Source organism: Phyllobates terribilis, unplaced genomic scaffold (assembly GCF_046119375.1).
Source record: "Phyllobates terribilis strain yellow unplaced genomic scaffold, ASM4611937v1 Scaffold_7__3_contigs__length_470593459, whole genome shotgun sequence".
NCBI lineage: Eukaryota > Metazoa > Chordata > Amphibia > Anura > Dendrobatidae > Phyllobates > Phyllobates terribilis.
In genome coordinates, this window is record NW_027362767.1 from 135,442,781 (window position 1) to 135,461,525 (window position 18,745).

General features: G+C 48.8%; 1 protein-coding gene across 1 annotated transcript in view; it reads left to right on the top strand.

Annotated features, from left to right (window-relative positions):
• Positions 1-18,745, top strand: part of IL6R (interleukin 6 receptor) — a 47,789-nt gene that overhangs the window by 17,423 nt on the left and 11,621 nt on the right. Inside the window, exons 4-6 of the mRNA XM_073639233.1 lie at positions 9,679-9,854; positions 14,798-14,958; positions 15,189-15,327. Of these exons, the coding sequence (XP_073495334.1) occupies positions 9,679-9,854; positions 14,798-14,958; positions 15,189-15,327 (476 nt within the window). The remainder of the gene's footprint in view (positions 1-9,678; positions 9,855-14,797; positions 14,959-15,188; positions 15,328-18,745) is intronic.

Genomic DNA, 18,745 nt, shown 5'->3' on the forward strand with positions numbered 1-18,745 from the left:
CGGCTGTGGTGTGTGATACTCGGCTGTGGTGTGTGATACTCGGCTGTGATGTGTGATACTCGGCTGTGACGTGTGATACTCGGCTGTGACGTGTGATACTCGGCTGTGATGTGTGATACTGGCTGTGATGTATATGACACTCGGTGGCTGTGGTGTGTGATACTCGGCTGTGGTGTGTGATACTCGGCGGCGATGATGTGCGATACTCGGCTGTGGTGTGCGATACTCGGCTGTGGTGTGTGATACTAGGCTGTGGTGTGTGATACTCGGCTGTGGTGTGTGATACTCGGCTGTGGTGTGTGATACTGGGCGGCTATGACGTGTGATAATCGGCTGTGACGTGTGATACTCGGCTGTGACGTGTGATACTCGGCTGTGATGTGTGATACTCGGCGACTATGATGTGTGATACTCGGCTGTGGTGTGTGATACTCGGCTGTGACGTGTGATACTCGGCTGTGACGTGTGATACTCGGCTGTGACGTGTGATACTCGGCTGTGATGTGTGATACTCGGATATGATGTGTGATACTCGGAAAGCTGTGATATGTGATACTCGGAAAGATGTGATGTGTAATACTCGGCTGTTATGTATATGACACTCGGTGGCTGTAGTGTGTGATGCTTGGCTGTGATGTGTGATACTCGGCTGTGATGTGTGATACTCGGAAAGTTGTGATGTGTGATACTCGGAAAGCTGTGATGTGTAATACTCGGCTGTAATGTATATGACACTCGGTGGCTGTGGTGTGTGATACTCGGCTGTGGTGTGTGATACTCAGCTGTGGTGTGTGATACTCGGCTGTGGTGAGTGATACTCGGCTGTGGTGTGTGATACTCGGCTGTGACGTGTGATACTCGGCTGTGACGTGTGATGCCCGGCTGTGACATGTGATGCTCGGCTGTGACGTGTGATGCTCCGCTGTGATGTGTGATGCTCGGCTGTGACGTGTGATACTCAGCTGTGACGTGTGATGCTCGGCTGTGGTGTGTGATGCTCGGCTGTGGTGTGTGATACTCGGAAAGTTGTGATGTGTGATACTCGGAAAGCTGTGATGTGTAATACTCGGCTGTAATGTATATGACAATCGGTGGCTGTGGTGTGTGATACTCGGCTGTGGTGTGTGATACTCGGCTGTGGTGTGTGATACTCGGCTGTGACGTGTGATACTCGGCTGTGACGTGTGATGCCCGGCTGTGACATGTGATGCTCGGCTGTGACGTGTGATGCTCGGCTGTGACGTGTGATGCTCGGCTGTGGTGTGTGATGCTCGGCTGTGGTGTGTGATACTCGGCTGTGGTGTGTGATACTCGGCTGTGACGTGTGATACTCGGCTGTGACGTGTGATACTCGGCTGTGATGTGTGATACTCGGATATGATGTGTGATACTCGGAAAGCTGTGATATGTGATACTCGGAAAGATGTGATGTGTAATACTCTGCTGTTATGTATATGACACTCGGTGGCTGTAGTGCGTGATACTTGGCTGTGATGTGTGATACTCGGCTGTGATGTGTGATACTCGGAAAGTTGTGATGTATGATACTCGGAAAGCTGTGATGTGTAATACTCGGCTGTAATGTATATGACACTCGGTGGCTGTGGTGTGTGATACTCGGCTGTGGTGTGTGATACTCGGCTGTGGTGTGTGATACTCGGCTGTGATGTGTGATACTCGGCTGTGACGTGTGATACCCGGCTGTGACGTGTGATACCCGGCTGTGACGTGTGATGCTCGGTTGTGACGTGTGATGCTCGGTTGTGACGTATGATGCTCGGCTGTGACGTGTGATGCTCGGCTGTGACGTGTGATACTCGGCTTTGACCTGTGATGCTCGGCTGTGGTCTGTGATACTCGGCTGTGGTGTGTGATACTCGGTTGTGGTGTGTGATACTCGGCTGTGACGTTTGATGCTCAGCTGTGACGTGAGATACTCGGCTGTGGTGTGTGATACTCGGCTGTGATGTGTGATACTCGGCTGTGGTGTGTGATACTCGGCGGCTATGACTTGTGATACTCGGCTGTGGTGTGTGATACTCGGCTATGACGTGTGATACTCGGCTGTGGTGTGTGATACTCGGCTATGACGTGTGATACTCGGCTGTGGGGTGTGGTACCCGGCTGTGGTGTGTGATACTCGGCTGTGGTGTGTGATACTCGGTTGCTATGACGTGTGATACTCGGCTGTGGTATGTGATACTCAGCGGCTATGACGTGTTATACTCGGCTGTGGTGTGTGATACTCGGCTGTGGTGTGTGATACTCGGCTGTGGGTGTGATACTCGGCTGTGGCGTGTGATACTCGGCTGTGACGTGTGATACTCGGCTGTGACGTGTGATACTCGGCTGTGGCGTGTGATACTCGGCTGTGGCGTGTGATACTCGGCTGTGACGTGTGATACTCGGCTGTGGCGTGTGATACTCGGCTGTGGCGTGTGATACTCGGCGGCTATGACGTGTGATTCTCGGCGGCTATGGCGTGTGATACTCGGCGGCTATGACGTGTGATACTCGGCTGTGATGTGTGATACTCGGAAAGCTGTGATGTGTGATGCTCGGAAAGCTGTGATGTGTAATACTTGGCTGTGATGTATATGACACTTGGTGGCTGTGGTGTGTGATACTCGGCTGTGGTGTGTGATACTCGCCTGTGGTGTGTGATACTCGGCTGTGACGTGTGATACTCGGCGACTATGACGTGTGATACTCAGCTGTGGTGTGTGATACTCGGCGGCTATGATGTGTGATACTCGGCGGCTATGATGTGTGATACTAGGCTGTGGTGTGTGATACTCGGCTGTGGTGTGTGATACTCGGCTGTGGTGTGTGATACTCGGCTGTGATGTGTGATACTCGGCTGTGGTGTGTGATACTCCGCGGCTATGACGTGTGATTCTCAGCTGTGGTGTGTGATACTCGGCTGTGACGTGTGATACTCGGCTGTGACGTGTGATGCTCGGCTGTGACGTGTGATGCTCAGCTGTGGTGTGTGATACTCGGCTGTAGTGTGTGATACTCGGCTGTGATGTGTGATATTCGGCGGCTATGACGTGTGATACTCCGCTGTGGTGTGTGATACTCGGCTATGACGTGTGATACTCGGCTGTGGTGTGTGATACTTGGCTGTGGTGTGTGATACTCGGTGGCTATGACGTGTGATACTCGGCGGCTATGACATGTGATACTCGGCTGTGGTGTGTGATACTCGGCTGTGGTGTGTGATACTCTGCTATGGTGTGTGATACTCGGCTGTGACGTGTGATTCTCGGCTGTGGCGTGTGATATTTGGCTGTGACGTGTGATACTCGACTGTGATGTGTGATACTCGACTGTGATGTGTGATACTCGGTGGATATGACTTATGATACTCGGCGGCTATGACGTGTGATACTCGGCTGTGACTTGTGATACTCGGCTGTGACTTGTGATGTGTGATAATCGGAAAGCTGTGATGTGTAATACTCGGCTGTGATGTATATGACTCGGTGGCTGTGGTGTGTGATACTCGGCTTTGACGTGTGATACTCGGCGGCTATGACGTGTGATACTCGGCGGCTATGACGTGTGATACTCGGCGGCTATGACGTGTGATACTCGGCTATGACGTGTGATACTCGGCTGTGGTGTGTGATACTCGGCTGTGACGTGTCATACTTGACTGTGACGTGTGATAATCGGCTGTGACGTGTGATACTCGGAAAGCTGTGACGTGTGATACTCGGAAAGCTGTGATGTGTAATACTCGGCTGTGATGTATATGACTCTCGGTGGCTGTGGTGTGTGATACTCGGCTGCTATGACGTGTGATACTTGGCGGCTATGACGTGTGATACTCGGCGGCTATGACGTGTGATACTCGGCTGTGGTGTGTGATACTCGGCTGTGGTTTGTGATACTCGGCTGTGATGTGATACTCTGCTGTGATGTGTGATACTCGGAAAGCCGTGATGTGTAATACTCGGCTGTGAAATATATGATACTCGGTGGCTGTGGTGTGTGATACTCGGCGGCTATGACGTCTGATACTCGGCTGTGGTGTGTGATACTCGGCTGTGGTGTGTGATACTCGGCTGTGACGTGTGATACTCGGCTGTGGCGTGTGATACTCGGCGGATATGACGTGTGATACTCGGCTGTGACGTGTGATACTCGTCTGTGACGTGTGATACTCGGCTGTGATGTGTGATACTCGGAAAGCTGTGATGTGTAATACTCGGCTGTGATGTATATGACTCTTGGTGGCTGTGGTGTGTGATACTCGGCGGCTATGACGTGTGATACTCGGCGGCTATGACGTGTGATACTCGGCGGCTATGACGTGTGATTCTCGGCGGCTATGACTTGTGATACTCGGCTGTAGTGTGTGATACTCGGCTGTAGTGTGTGATACTCGGCTGTGACGTGTGATACTCGGCTGTGACGTGTGATACTCGGCTGTGACGTGTGATACTCTGCTGTGACGTGTGATACTTGGCTGTGACGTGTGATACTTGGCTGTGATGTGTGATACTCGGAAAGCTGTGATGTGTGATACTCGGAAAGTTGTGATGTGTAATGCTCGGCTGTGATGTATGTGACTCTCGGTGGCTATGACGTGTGATACTCGGCGGCTATGACTACCTCTTGAAGCTCATCAAGAGAATGCCAAGAGTGTGCAAAGCAGTCATCAAAGCAAAAGGTGGCTACTTTGAAGAACCTAGAATATAAGACATATTTTCAGTTGTTTCACACTTTTTTGTTAAGTATATAATTCCACATGTGGTAATTCATAGTTTGGATGCCTTCAGTGTGAATGTACAATTTTCATAGTCATGAAAATACAGAAAAATCTTTAAATGAGGTGTGTCCAAACTTTTGGTCTGTACTGTATATGACACTCGGTGGCTGTGGTGTGTGATACTCGGCGGCTATGACGTGTGATACTCAGCTGGGTGTGTGATACTCGACTGTGACGTGTGATACTCGGCTGCGACGTGTGATACTCGGCTGTGATGTGTGATACTCGGCTCTGATGTGTGATACTTGGAAAGCTATGATGTGTTATAATTGGAAAACTGTGATGTGTAATACTCGGCTGTGATGTATATGACACTCGGTGGCTGTGGTGTGTGATACTCGGTGGCTATGACGTGTGATACTCGGCTGTGACGTGTGATACTCGGCTGTGACGTGTGATACTCTGCTATGACGTGTGATGCTCGGCTGTGACGTGTGATACTCGGCTGTGGTGTGTGATACTCGGCGGCTATGACGTGTGATACTCGGCTGTGACGTGTGATACTCGGCTGTGGTTTGTGATACTCAGCTGTGGTTTGTGATACTCGGCTGTGGTGTGTGATACTCGGCTGTGGTGTGTGATACTCGGCTGTGATGTGTGATACTCGGCTGTGGTGTGTGATACTCGGCGGCTATGACGTGTGATACTCGACTGTGGTGTGTGATACTCGGCGGCTGTGACGTGTTATGCTCGGCTGTGATGTGTGATGCTCGGCTGTGACGTGTGATGCTCTGCTGTGGTGTGTGATACTCGGCGGCTATGACTTGTTATACTCGGCTGTGGTGTGTGATACTCGGTTGTGATGTGTGATACTCAGCTGAGGTGTGTGATACTCGGCAGCTATGACGTGTGATACTCGCTTGTGACGTGAGATACTCGGTTGTGACGTGTGATACTTGGCTGTGACGTGTGGTGCTCGGCTGTGACGTATGATATTCGGCTGTGGTGTGTGATAATCGGCGGCTATGACTTGTGATACTTGGCTGTGGTTGATGCTCGGCTGTGGTTTGTGATAATCGACTGTGGTATGTGATACTCGGCTGTGGAGTGTGATACTCGGCGGCCATGATGTGTGATACTCGGCTGTGGTGGGTGATACTCGGCGACCATGACGTGTGATACTTGGCTGTGGTGTGTGATACTCGGCGGCTATGACGAGTGATACTCGGCTGTGGTGTGTGATACTCGGCTGTGGTGTGTGATACTCGGCTGTGGTGTGTGATACTCGGCTGTGATGTGTGATACTCGGCTGTGGTGTGTGATACTCGGCGGCTATGACGTGTGATACTCGACTGTGGTGTGTGATACTCGGCTGTGACGTGTTATGCTCGGCTGTGACATGTGATGCTCGGCTGTGACGTGTGATGCTCTGCTGTGGTGTGTGATACTCGGCGGCTATGACTTGTTATACTCGGCTGTGGTGTGTGATACTCGGTTGTGATGTGTGATACTCAGCTGAGGTGTGTGATACTCGGCAGCTATGACGTGTGATACTCGCTTGTGACGTGAGATACTCGGTTGTGACGTGTGATACTTGGCTGTGACGTGTGGTGCTCGGCTGTGACGTGTGATATTCGGCTGTGGTGTGTGATAATCGGCGGCTATGACTTGTGATACTTGGCTGTGGTTGATGCTCGGCTGTGGTTTGTGATAATCGGCTGTGGTATGTGATACTCGGCTGTGGAGTGTGATACTCGGCGGCCATGATGTGTGATACTCGGCTGTGGTGGGTGATACTCGGCGACCATGACGTGTGATACTTGGCTGTGGTGTGTGATACTCGGCGGCTATGACGAGTGATACTCGGCTGTGGTGTGTGATACTCGGCTGTGGTGTGTGATACTCGGCTGTGGTGTGTGATACTCGGCTGTGATGTGTGATACTCGGCTGTGGTGTGTGATACTCTGTGGCTATGACGTGTGATACTCGGCTGTGGTGTGTGATACGCGGCGGCTATGAAGTGTGATACTCGGCTGTGGTGTTTGATACTCAGCTGTGGTTTGTGATAATCGGCTGTGGTGTGTGATACTCTGCTGTGGTGTGTGATACTCGGCTGTGGTGTGTGATACTCGGCTGTGGTGTGTGATACTCGGCTGTGATGTGTGATACTCGGCTGTGATATGTGATACTCGGCTGTGATGTGTGATACTCGGAAGGCTGTGATGTGTGATACTCAGCGGCTGTAATGTGTAATACTCGGCTGTGATGTATATCACGCTCGGTGGCTGTGACGTGTGATACTCGGCGGCTATGACTTGTTATACTTGGCTGTGGTTGATACTCGGCTGTGGTTTGTGATAATCGGCTGTGGTGTGTGATACTCGGCTGTGGTGTGTGATACTCGGCTGTGGTGTGTGATACTCGGTTGTGGTGTGTGATACTCGGCGGCTATGAAGAGTGATACTCGGCTGTGGTGTTTGATACTCGGCTGTGGTGTTTGATGCTCGGCTCTGGTGTGTGATACTCGGCTGTGGTGTGTGATACTTGGCTGTGATGTGGTGATACTCGGCTTTGGTGTGGGATACTCGGCGGCTATGACGTGTTATGCTCGGCTGTGACGTGTGATGCTCTGCTGTGGTGTGTGATACTCGGCGGCTATGACTTGTTATACTCGGCTGTGGTGTGTGATACTCGGTTGTGATGTGTGATACTCAGCTGAGGTGTGTGATACTCGGCAGCTATGACGTGTGATACTCGCTTGTGACGTGAGATACTCAGTTGTGACGTGTGATACTTGGCTGTGACGTGTGGTGCTCGGCTGTGACGTGTGATATTCAGCTGTGGTGTGTGATAATCGGCGGCTATGACTTGTGATACTCGGCTGTGGTTGATGCTCGGCTGTGGTTTGTGATAATCGGCTGTGGTATGTGATACTCGGCTGTGGAGTGTGATACTCGGCGGCCATGATGTGTGATACTCGGCTGTGGTGGGTGATACTCGGCGACCATGACGTGTGATACTTGGCTGTGGTGTGTGATACTCGGCGGCTATGACGAGTGATACTCGGCTGTGGTGTGTGATACTCGGCTGTGGTGTGTGATACTCGGCTGTGGTGTGTGATACTCGGCTGTGGTGTGTGATACTCGGCTGTGATGTGTGATACTCGACTGTGGTGTGTGATACTCTGTGGCTATGACGTGTGATACTCGGCTGTGGTGTGTGATACGCAGCGGCTATGAAGTGTGATACTCGGCTGTGGTGTTTGATACTCGGCTGTGGTTTGTGATAATCGGCTGTGGTGTGTGATACTCGGCTGTGGTGTGTGATACTCGGCTGTGATGTGTGATACTCGGCTGTGATGTGTGATACTCGGCTATGATATGTGATACTCGGCTGTGATGTGTGATACTCGGAAGGCTGTGTTGTGTGATACTCAGAAAGCTGTGATGTGTGATACTCAGCGGCTGTAATGTGTAATACTCGGCTGTGATGTATATCACGCTCGGTGGCTGTGACGTGTGATACTCGGCGGCTATGACTTGTTATACTCGGCTGTGGTTGATGCTCGGCTGTGGTTTGTGATAATCGGCTGTGGTATGTGATACTCGGCTGTGGAGTGTGATACTCGGCTGTGGTGTGTGATACTCAGCTGTGGTGTGTGATTCTCGGCTGTGATGTGTGATACTTGGCTGTGGAGTGTGATACTCGGTGGCCATGATGTGTGATACTCGGCGACCATGACGTGTGATACTTGGCTGTGGTGTGTGATACTCGGCGGCTATGACGAGTGATACTCGGCTGTGGTGTGTGATACTCGGCTGTGGTGTGTGATACTCGGCTGTGGTGTGTGATACTCGGCTGTGATGTGTGATACTCGGCTGTGGTGTGTGATACTCTGTGGCTATGACGTGTGATACTCGGCTGTGGTGTGTGATACGTGGCGGCTATGAAGTGTGATACTCGGCTGTGGTGTTTGATACTCGGCTGTGGTTTGTGATAATTGGCTGTGGTGTGTGATACTCGGCTGTGGTGTGTGATACTCGGCTGTGATGTGTGATACTCGGCTGTGATATGTGATACTCGGCTGTGATGTGTGATACTCGGAAGGCTGTGTTGTGTGATACTCAGAAAGCTGTGATGTGTGATACTCAGCGGCTGTAATGTGTAATACTCGGCTGTGATGTATATCACGCTCGGTGGCTGTGACGTGTGATACTCGGCGGCTATGACTTGTTATACTCGGCTGTGGTTGATACTCGGCTGTGGTTTGTGATAATCGGCTGTGGTGTGTGATACTCGGCTGTGGTGTGTGATACTCGGCGGCTATGAAGAGTGATACTTGGCTGTGGTGTTTGATACTTGGCTGTGGTGTTTGATGCTCGGCTGTGGTGTGTGATACTCGGCTGTGGTGTGTGATACTCGGCTGTGGTGTTTGATACTTGGCTGTGGTGTTTGATACTTGGCTGTGATGTGGTGATACTCGGCTGTGGTGTTTGATACTCGGCTGTGGTGTGTGATACTCGGCTGTGGTGTGTGATACTCGGCTGTGGTGTGTGATACTTGGCTGTGATGTGGTGATACTCGGCTTTGGTGTGTGATACTCGGCGGCTATGACGTGTAATACTCGGCTGTGGTGTGTGATACTCGGCGGCTATGAAGTGTGATACTCGGCTGTGGTGTTTGATACTCTGCTGTGGTTTGTGATAATCGGCTGTGGTGTGTGATACTCGGCTGTGATGTGTGATACTCGGAAGGCTGTGTTGTGTGATACTCGGAAAGCTGTGATGTGTGATACTCAGCGGCTGTAATGTGTAATAATCGGCTGTGATGTGTGATACTCGGCCGTGATGTGTGATACTCTGAAAGCTGTGATATGTGATACTCAGCGGCTGTGATGTGTGATACTCGGTGGCTGTGATGTGTGATACTCGGTGGTGACGTCTTTACCACTCTTTCAGGGTCCTGCAGCGCCCCCTGTTCTCTCCCTGCACGTTTGATGGTGGCCATCGGACCTTCTCCTGCTCTTCGCTGTATAATGAGGGAGACTCCAGTAAACAGGTTTTCTTCCTGTGTGTGCGCGGCCGCACTGACAGCGCAAGGGTTTCGGGCCTGGAGGCCGATGTCAGAGAACTCTGTACGCTCCATTACGATGTACCAGTATGGTGGGGGCTATTTATATCCAGTACTATGTGGGACTGTGTCCGGGGGGGGCGGCAGTGTCTGTGTGGCCGGGGCAGAAACATGTAATAAAACCACTATACCGACGTCATCTTCAGAGTAACCGGCCACTATCTACATAGTACCGCCATATAAACATGGTAAATAACACCGCCATCTTTATAATAGTGCCATACAGTGTTTATATAATACCGCTTTCTGACACATAATGCTGCTATACAGTGTCTATGTAATACTGCCATTCATATAATACCGACATACAGTGTCTGTATAATACTGTCCTCCACATAATACTGCCATACAGTTTCTATGATACTGTCATTCACATAATACCACCATAAAGTGTCCATATAACACTGGCAAAAATGGAAGCTGGCATGTTTAGGCGAGCTGCGCTGCTTGAATGAAGAGCCTTGGGATTCCAAAGCGATTTTTATTAATACTAATGCGTTTCTGCACCGGACCAGCGCCTTTCTCAAGGTATAAAAACCTCGTGTGTGCTTCTGTCCCTCTCCAGGCACTTGGTTTTACACCTTGAGAAAGGCACTGGTCCAGCGCGTTGGAGTTAATAAAAACCGTTTTGGAATCGCAAGTCTCTTCATTCAAGCAGCGCAGCCCGCCTAAACGTGCCAGCTTCCATTTTTGCCATTATACCTCTGGAAGAGCCTTTTCCTCCAACCACGGGGCAGCAGTAGTGGAATTTTATTATTATTATTTTTTTACTATTATAGCGCCATTTATTCCATGGCGATTTACATGTGAAAAAGGGGGTATACATTGCTTCTCAATCCATAAAATACCGCCAAACAGTGTCTTTATAATGCTGTCATCAACATAATAGCGCCAAACAGTGTCTATATAATACTGTCATCCACATAATGCTGCTAAGTAGTGTCTATATAACACTGTAATCCACATAATTCTGCCATAGTGTCTATATAATACTGTCATCCACATAATACCCCTATACAGTGCATATATAATACTGTCATCCACATAATGCTGCCATACAGTGTCTATATAATACTGTTATCCACATAATGCTGCCATACAGTGTCTATATAATGCTGTCATCCACATAATGCTGCTATATAATGTCTATATAATGCTGTCATCCACATAATGCTGCTATATAGTGTCTATATAATACTGTCATCCACATAATAATGCCATACAGTGTCTATATAACACTGTCATCCACATAATACCGCCATAGTGTCTATATAATACTGCCATCCACATAATACCACTAGACTGTTTCTATATACTCTTATCATCCACATAATAGCACCAAACAGTGTCTATATAATACTGTCAGCCACATAATACTGCCATACAGTGTCTATATAATACTGCCATTCATATAATACCACCATACAGTGTATATATAATAATGTCATCCATATAATACCGCCATACATTGTCTATATAATATTGCCATTCACATAATACCGCTAGACTGTTTCTATATACTACTATCATCCACATAATAGGGCCAAACAGTGTCTATATAATACTGTCAGACACATAATGCTGCTATAAAGTGTTTATATAACACTGTCATCCACATAATACCACCATAGTGTCTATATAAAACAGTCATTCACATAATACTGCCATACAGTGTCTATATAATGCTGTCATCCACATAATGCTGCTACAGTTCATTGTGAAAGTATTTGGCCCCCTTGAACTTTTCTACCTTTTGCCACATTTCTGGCTTTAAACATAAAGATATAAAATTCTAATTTTTTGGGGAAGAATCAACAATTGGGACACAATCGTGAAGTGGAACGAAATTTATTGGATATTTTAAACTTTTTTAACAAATTAAAAACTGAAAAGTGGGGCGTGCAATACTATTCGGCCCCCTTGAGTTAATACTTTGTAGCGCCACCTTTTGCTGCGATTACAGCCGCAAGTTTCTTGGGGTATGTCTCTATCAGTTTTGCACATCGAGAGGCTGAAATTCTTGCCCATTCTTCCCAGCAAAACAGCTCGAGCTCATTGAGGTTGGATGGAGGGCGTTTGTGAACAGCAGTTTTTAGCTCTTTCCACAGATTCTCGATTGGATTCAGGTCTGGACTTTGACTTGGCCATTCTAACACCTGGATACGTTTATTTTTGAACCATTCCATTGTAGATTTTGCTTTATGTTTGGGATCATTGTCTTGTTGGAAGATAAATCTCCGTCCCAGTCTCTTTTGCAGACAGGTTTTCTTCCAGAATGGTCCTGTATTTGTCTCCGTCCATCTTCCCATCAATTTTAACCATCTTCCCTGTCCCTGCTGAAGAAAAGCAGGCCCAAACAATGATGCTGCTGCCACCATGTTTGACAGTGGGGATGGTGTTTTGAGGGTGTGTTGCTTTTATGCCAAACATATCGTTTTGCATTGTGGCCAAAAAGTTTGATTTTGGTTTCATCTGACCAGAGCACCTTATTCCACATGTTTGGTGTGTCTCCCAGGTGGCCAACTTCAAAAGAGACTTTTTATGGATATCTTTGAGAAATGGCTTCCTTCTTGCCACTCTTCCATAAAGGCCAGATTTGTGCAGTGTACGACTGATTGTTGTCCTATGGACAGACTCTCCCACCTCAGCTGTAGATCTCTGCAGTTCATCCAGAGTGATCATGGGCCTTTGGGCTGCATCTCTGATCAGTTTTCTCCTTGTTCGAGATGAAAGTTTAGAGGGACGGCCGGGTCTTGGTAGATTTGCAGTGGTCTGATACTCCTTCCATTTCAGGCTATGTGCCCACGATGCAGAAATGAAGCAGAAAATTTCTGCAGCATTTCTGCATCTCCCTGGCAGAAAAAACGCATGCAGATTGTACATGCGTTTTTCCTGCAGAATACATGCGGAATACATGCGGATTCACATGCGTATCCACATGTGTTAACGCATGTGTTTCTGCATGCGGACTGACAAGCACTTTCCAGGCGATAGCATCACTTGGAAAGTGCTTGACAACTAGGTCACACTGTATAAATCCATGCAAATGGCATGTATTTATATAGTGTGACCGTAAAAATAAAAAAATGAAGCTATACTTACCCCCGATGCCCCGGCATGTGCTGTCGCGCTCGTCCTGGCTTCTTTCTGGTTGCCGGGCTATCGCGAGACAGCATGACCGCGACGTCATCTCAGGTCCTGGAAGATAAGCGATGCCGGCAAGCAGAGAGAAGCCGCCGGACAGGTGAATATAAACTTTATTTTTTATTTTATTCTTTTTTCCACAGGTACAATGGTACCCAGGTCTGGAGGAGAGTCTTCTCTCCTCCAGAACTGGGTACCATCCGCACATTGAAACGCATATAATCCGCGTGTACAAATGTACTGACACGGATATTATGCGTCTCAATGCAAGTCAATGGCAGCCATTCCGCTGCGCTTCCGCAAAATTAATGGACATGCTGTAGATTTATGAGCGCTGCAGAAACGCTGCGGAAAAATCTGCAGCACGTGCATTGACATTGCAGAATGCCATTGGGGACCATGGGGTGCGGATTACCAAGCGTTTTTGATGTGTTTCCGCTGCGGAAATTCCGCAGCATAAACGCTTGAAAAACGCATCGTGTGCACGCAGCCTTAATATGATCGCTTGCACAGTGCTCCTTGAGATGTTTAATTCTTGGGAAATCTTTTTGTCTCCAAATCCGGCTTTAAACTTCGCCACAACAGTATCTCGGACCTGCCTGGTGTGTTCCTTGGTCTTCATGATGCTCTCTGCACTTGAAACAGACCCCTGAGACTATCACAGAGCAGGTGCATTTATAGGAGACTTGATTACACACAGGTGGATTCTATTGATCATTACCAGTCATTTAGGAGAACATTGGATCATTCAGAGATCCGCACTGAACTTCTGGAGGGAGTTTGCTGCACTGAAAGTAAAGGGGTCGAATAATATTGCACGCCCCACTTTTCAGTTTTTAATTTGTTAAAAAAGTTTAAAATATCCAATAAATTTCGTTCCACTTCACGATTGTGTCCCACTTGTTGATTCTTCCCAAAAAAATTAGAATTTTATATCTTTATGTTTGAAGCCAGAAATGTGGCAAAAGGTAGAAAAGTTCAAGGGGGGCAAATACTTTCACAAGGCACTGTATATAGTGCTACATAATACTGTCATCCACATAACACCGCCATAGTGTCTATATAAAACTGTCATTCACATAATACTGCCATACAGTGCCTATATAATACTGTAATCCACATAATGCTGCCATACAGTGTCTATATAATACTGTCATCCACATAATGCTGCCTTACAGTGTTTATATAATACTGCCATCCACATAATACCGCCATACAGTGTCTATATAATACTGTAATCCACATAATGCTGCCATACAGTGTCTATATAATACTGTCATCCACATAATGCTGCCTTACAGTGTTTATATAATACTGCCATCCACATAATACCGCCATACAGTGTCTATATAATACTGTAATCCACATAATGCTGCCATACAGTGTCTATATAATACTGTCATCCACATAATGCTGCCATACAGTGTCTATATAATATTGTCATCCACATAATACCGCCATACAGTGTCTATATAATACTGTCATCCACATAATGATGCTATATAGTGTCTATATAACACTGTCATCCACATAATACCACCATAGTGTCTATATAAAAGAGTCATTCACATAATACCGCCATGCAGTGTCTATATAATACTGTCATCCACATAATACCGCTATACATCATTACATCATACCAGTATATGGTAGCATACTCAATGATCCCACTGTTGGTTCTGTGCAGGGCTCAGGGCAGTGGCCATGGTAGTGGGATGGTCATATTCCAATGATGGTGACCTGGGTGGGCATGGGGGGCATTGCTGTGCTGTGGTTGATCTCTGACCCTTGTTTTTGCTCCAGTGCACATTGGTCCCCCCCTCAATGTACAAGTGACTCCAGTGGAGAAGCATCCAAAGAAGCTACATGTGGTGTGGAGCCGGCCCGAGTTCTGGGAGGAAACCTTCTATGGCCTCAAGTACCAGGTTCTGTACCAAGTGGAGAACTCACTTCACCAGTCCAATGTGAGTCGCCCCACAACACCCCGCTCACCCCAATGTTTATAGTGAGTTCACTTCTGGAGGCGAAAGCTGAGAAATGGCAGGAAACAGCTAGACTCTAGTCACAGCCAAAGCTGCATTCAGATGTAGATGTTCTCTAGTTACATCCAAAGTTGCATCAAGAATTTAGAGGGATCCATCAGATGGTGACTAGAACGTACATCATAACATCTGGCCTCCTGTATTTCCATCAGGGCACTACTGCAGACACGAGCTTTATTATTGATGACGCTGTGATGAGAAGAAAACATCTCATCCGAGTGCGAGCAACAGAGGAATACCATGAAAATTGGGGGTCTTGGAGTAAGGAAGCCGAAGGGGTCCCATGGTCAGGTAAGTCCTCCCTCTACTGCTTATCTGATTTATTAAGTGTACGTTTACCACCAGGGGGAGCTCACTGTATACATATGTATGTATGTATATATATATATATATATATATATATATATATATATAGCCACCACTAGGGAGAGCTCACTGTGTACAGATGTGTTATAATACGGCCACCACTAGGTGGAGCTCACTGTGTACAGATGTGTATGTAGCACCCTGAGGATTCGGCTGCTACAGGGGTATTACACCTCAAGCCAGAGGTGTGATATTCCACTCCCGGGTAAGGATGGAGTGTGGAACTGAGCTCAGTTAGCTGCATGCACTACACACATCCCATTTCCGAGGGACAGACCGATGGTACTCCCACCAGTTTATGTGCAGGTACGACAGTGTCTGTCCCTGGCTGGAGTGGGAGGGGGGTGGAACATCCCAGTAGTGTAGGGGCAGATAGGGGGAGCAGTCTGGGTAATGCTAGGAGCTCATTGGGTGCTGGTCACCTGAGCTCACACATAGAGGGAGTATATAAGGTGGGCACCATCTTAGATCAGGGTCAGTCTGTCAGAGTGTAACCTGAGGAGCAGAGCAGAGAAGCTCAGCCAGAAGGGCTGACAGGGAGTTGTGGTTCCGGCTGGGCCCAGCTCCAAGGCCAAGAGAGAGAGAGGAGTCTGAAGGACCCAGAGAAAACAAGAGGGAACTCCAAGAACCCAAAATTAGATCAGAGGGTGAAGAGTTGGCACCTAGGGTACCGGATCCCAAGCTGGCAGAGAGAAAAGCACACCTTAGCCAGAGACCGGAGGTCGTGGGCAGGATCTGCCACGACCCTCACCAAATCCACCAGGAAGGCAGACCAAGTATAGGGTCAGGGAACCCAGAGGAGGTGTACCCACCAAGAGACCCGAGGGAGCCGGACATAGGTGGATCCCTGGTGAGAACGGCCAGAAGAGAGGGAAAGTCAGACAGGAGCTCAGGACCACGCTCCAGAACTGCCTGGGGGTTAGCCGAGTCCAGGACCTGGTGGACGCAGCACGGCTCGGGTGGTCGCTTCAGGCCAGAGTGACCATAAGAACACCCGTAAGTAAAAACCCCTGAACTGCACAGCCCGACTCTGAGTCTTCTGGCTGATTCATCCTGCACCTTCACAACCACCATCCTCTACATCTGACCCCCTGAGGCTATACCCCTCCCGTTGGGGGTTATACTACCAAAGCTGCACACATACCAACAGCCTCAGCGGACCCTGCTGCAGCGGCGGCCTTTTGACCGCAAATCAACGGGTGGCGTAGTCGACACAAAGAACTCTAATAACATCTGTAGGACTGCCACACACTGAGCTTGACACCCTGGGCACGGACCGGGTCACCGCCACTCGGAGACTACAACCCCCATCTGATCCGGCTCCGGGTAATCCCCTAACAGCACTGGCCCAGGGGGCGCGTCATGTATATATAGCCACCACTAGAAAGAGCTCACTGTATACAGATGTGTATATACAGCCACCACTAGGGGGAGCTCACGGTATATAGATGTATATATACAGTCACCACTAGGGGGAACTCACTGTGTAAAGATGTATTTATACAGTCACCACTAGGGGGAGCTCGCTGTACCCATATGTGTACATATACAGTCACCACTAGGAGCGTCTCACTGTATACAGATGTGTATATAAACAGCCACCACTAGGAGGAGCTCACTCTATACAGATGTGTATATACAGCCACCATGAGGGGAAGCTCACTGTATACAGATGTGTGCATATACAGCCACCACTAGGGGGAGCTCACGGTATATAGATGTATATATACAGTCACCACTAGGGGGAACTCACTGTGTAAAGATGTATTTATACAGTCAGCACTAGGGGGAGCTCGCTGTACCCATATGTGTACATATACAGTCACCACTAGGAGCGTCTCACTGTATACAGATGTGTATATAAACAGCCACCACTAGGAGGAGCTCATTCTATACAGATGTGTATATACAGCCACCATGGGGGGAAGCTCACTGTATACAGATGTGTGCATATACAGCCACCACTAGGGTGAGCTTACTGTATACAGATGTGTGTAAATATAGCCACCATTAGGAGGAGCTCTGTAATGGACTGGGTGGTGGAACCACTGTGTCGTGATCTGAGGAGAGCCTGGAGGGGCTGACTAGGTGCCTCACCAAGTCTGACCTCAGATGCACGGCGGCTGATGATACCGCGAGAGACGAGGGAGGGGGAACCAGGTGCAACACCAGGACTGACCTCAGGTGGATGACAGCTGACCCCTAAGGGATAGGAGGCAGGAACGGCCAGGAATGGTAGACTTGGCAAGCACAGGCAGACACGACAGGCAGGCGGCAGGCACTACTGATAGACAGGCAGGCGGGCAGGCACGGCTGATAGACAGGCAAGCTGGCACGGCTGATAGACAGGCAGGTATGCTGGATACGAGCACTGGGACCTGAAAACTAGCAAGTGTGTTAGTAACATACATACAACGTGGCATAGACACCTCCCATCAGGTGAAGGTGCCTTAAATAATGAGTGTCTCCCAGCCGTTGGCTGGGGATACTTTAGGACAGCGCGCACTGTCCCTTTAAGAGGACGGGACCGCACACGCGCTCGCCCTAAACATGATGCTCCAGGACCTGCGCACAGTGAGCACACCCCTGTCGTCAGTAGCCGGAGCAGGAAGTGTGGGACGGGGGCCGCGGTGGTGAGCGAGCCGGCGCCTCTTTCGGGGAAAGTAGGAAAAAAGCTGAGACGTCGGCAATGCAAGCTCACTGTATACCGATATATATGTGTATATACAGCCACCACTACTTCACCCCCTCCAACACAGCCTCTCCTGCTGCACTTTCCTACAGTGGTTTCCACCTTTCTCACACCCCCGCCCCACCGGCAAGCATGGTGGAGGAATAGGTTTCCTCCTATCAGATAACTGCTCCTTCACCCAAATCCCACTGCCGCCCTCTGTTACTACTGTCTGTGTCCATCACCTTAAGTGTGTCCATTGCTTAAGTGTACGTAACTCAGCTTTCCCATCCTGATTTCCATGAAGATTTCTCTCTGCCTCTCTGCTCCTGTATACTAATGGTATGTTCTTCAAGTAACGCCAGCTACCCCCCACTCTCATTTATGGCCATGAATCTGCAAAAACACTAGTGCATGCCCTCATCATCTCCCGCCTCGACTACTGCAACTTCCTGCTCCGTGGCCTCCCTTCCAACACTCTCGCACCCCTCCAATCTATCCTAAACTCTGCTGCCTGACTCTGCTGACTCCAGCCTCTCCTCTCTGTCAATCTCTCCACTGGCTCCCCATTGCTCAGAGACTCCAGTTCAAAACCCTAACCATGGCTTACAAAGCCATCCACAACCTGTCTCCCCCATACATCTGTGACCTAGTCTCCCGGTACATACCCGC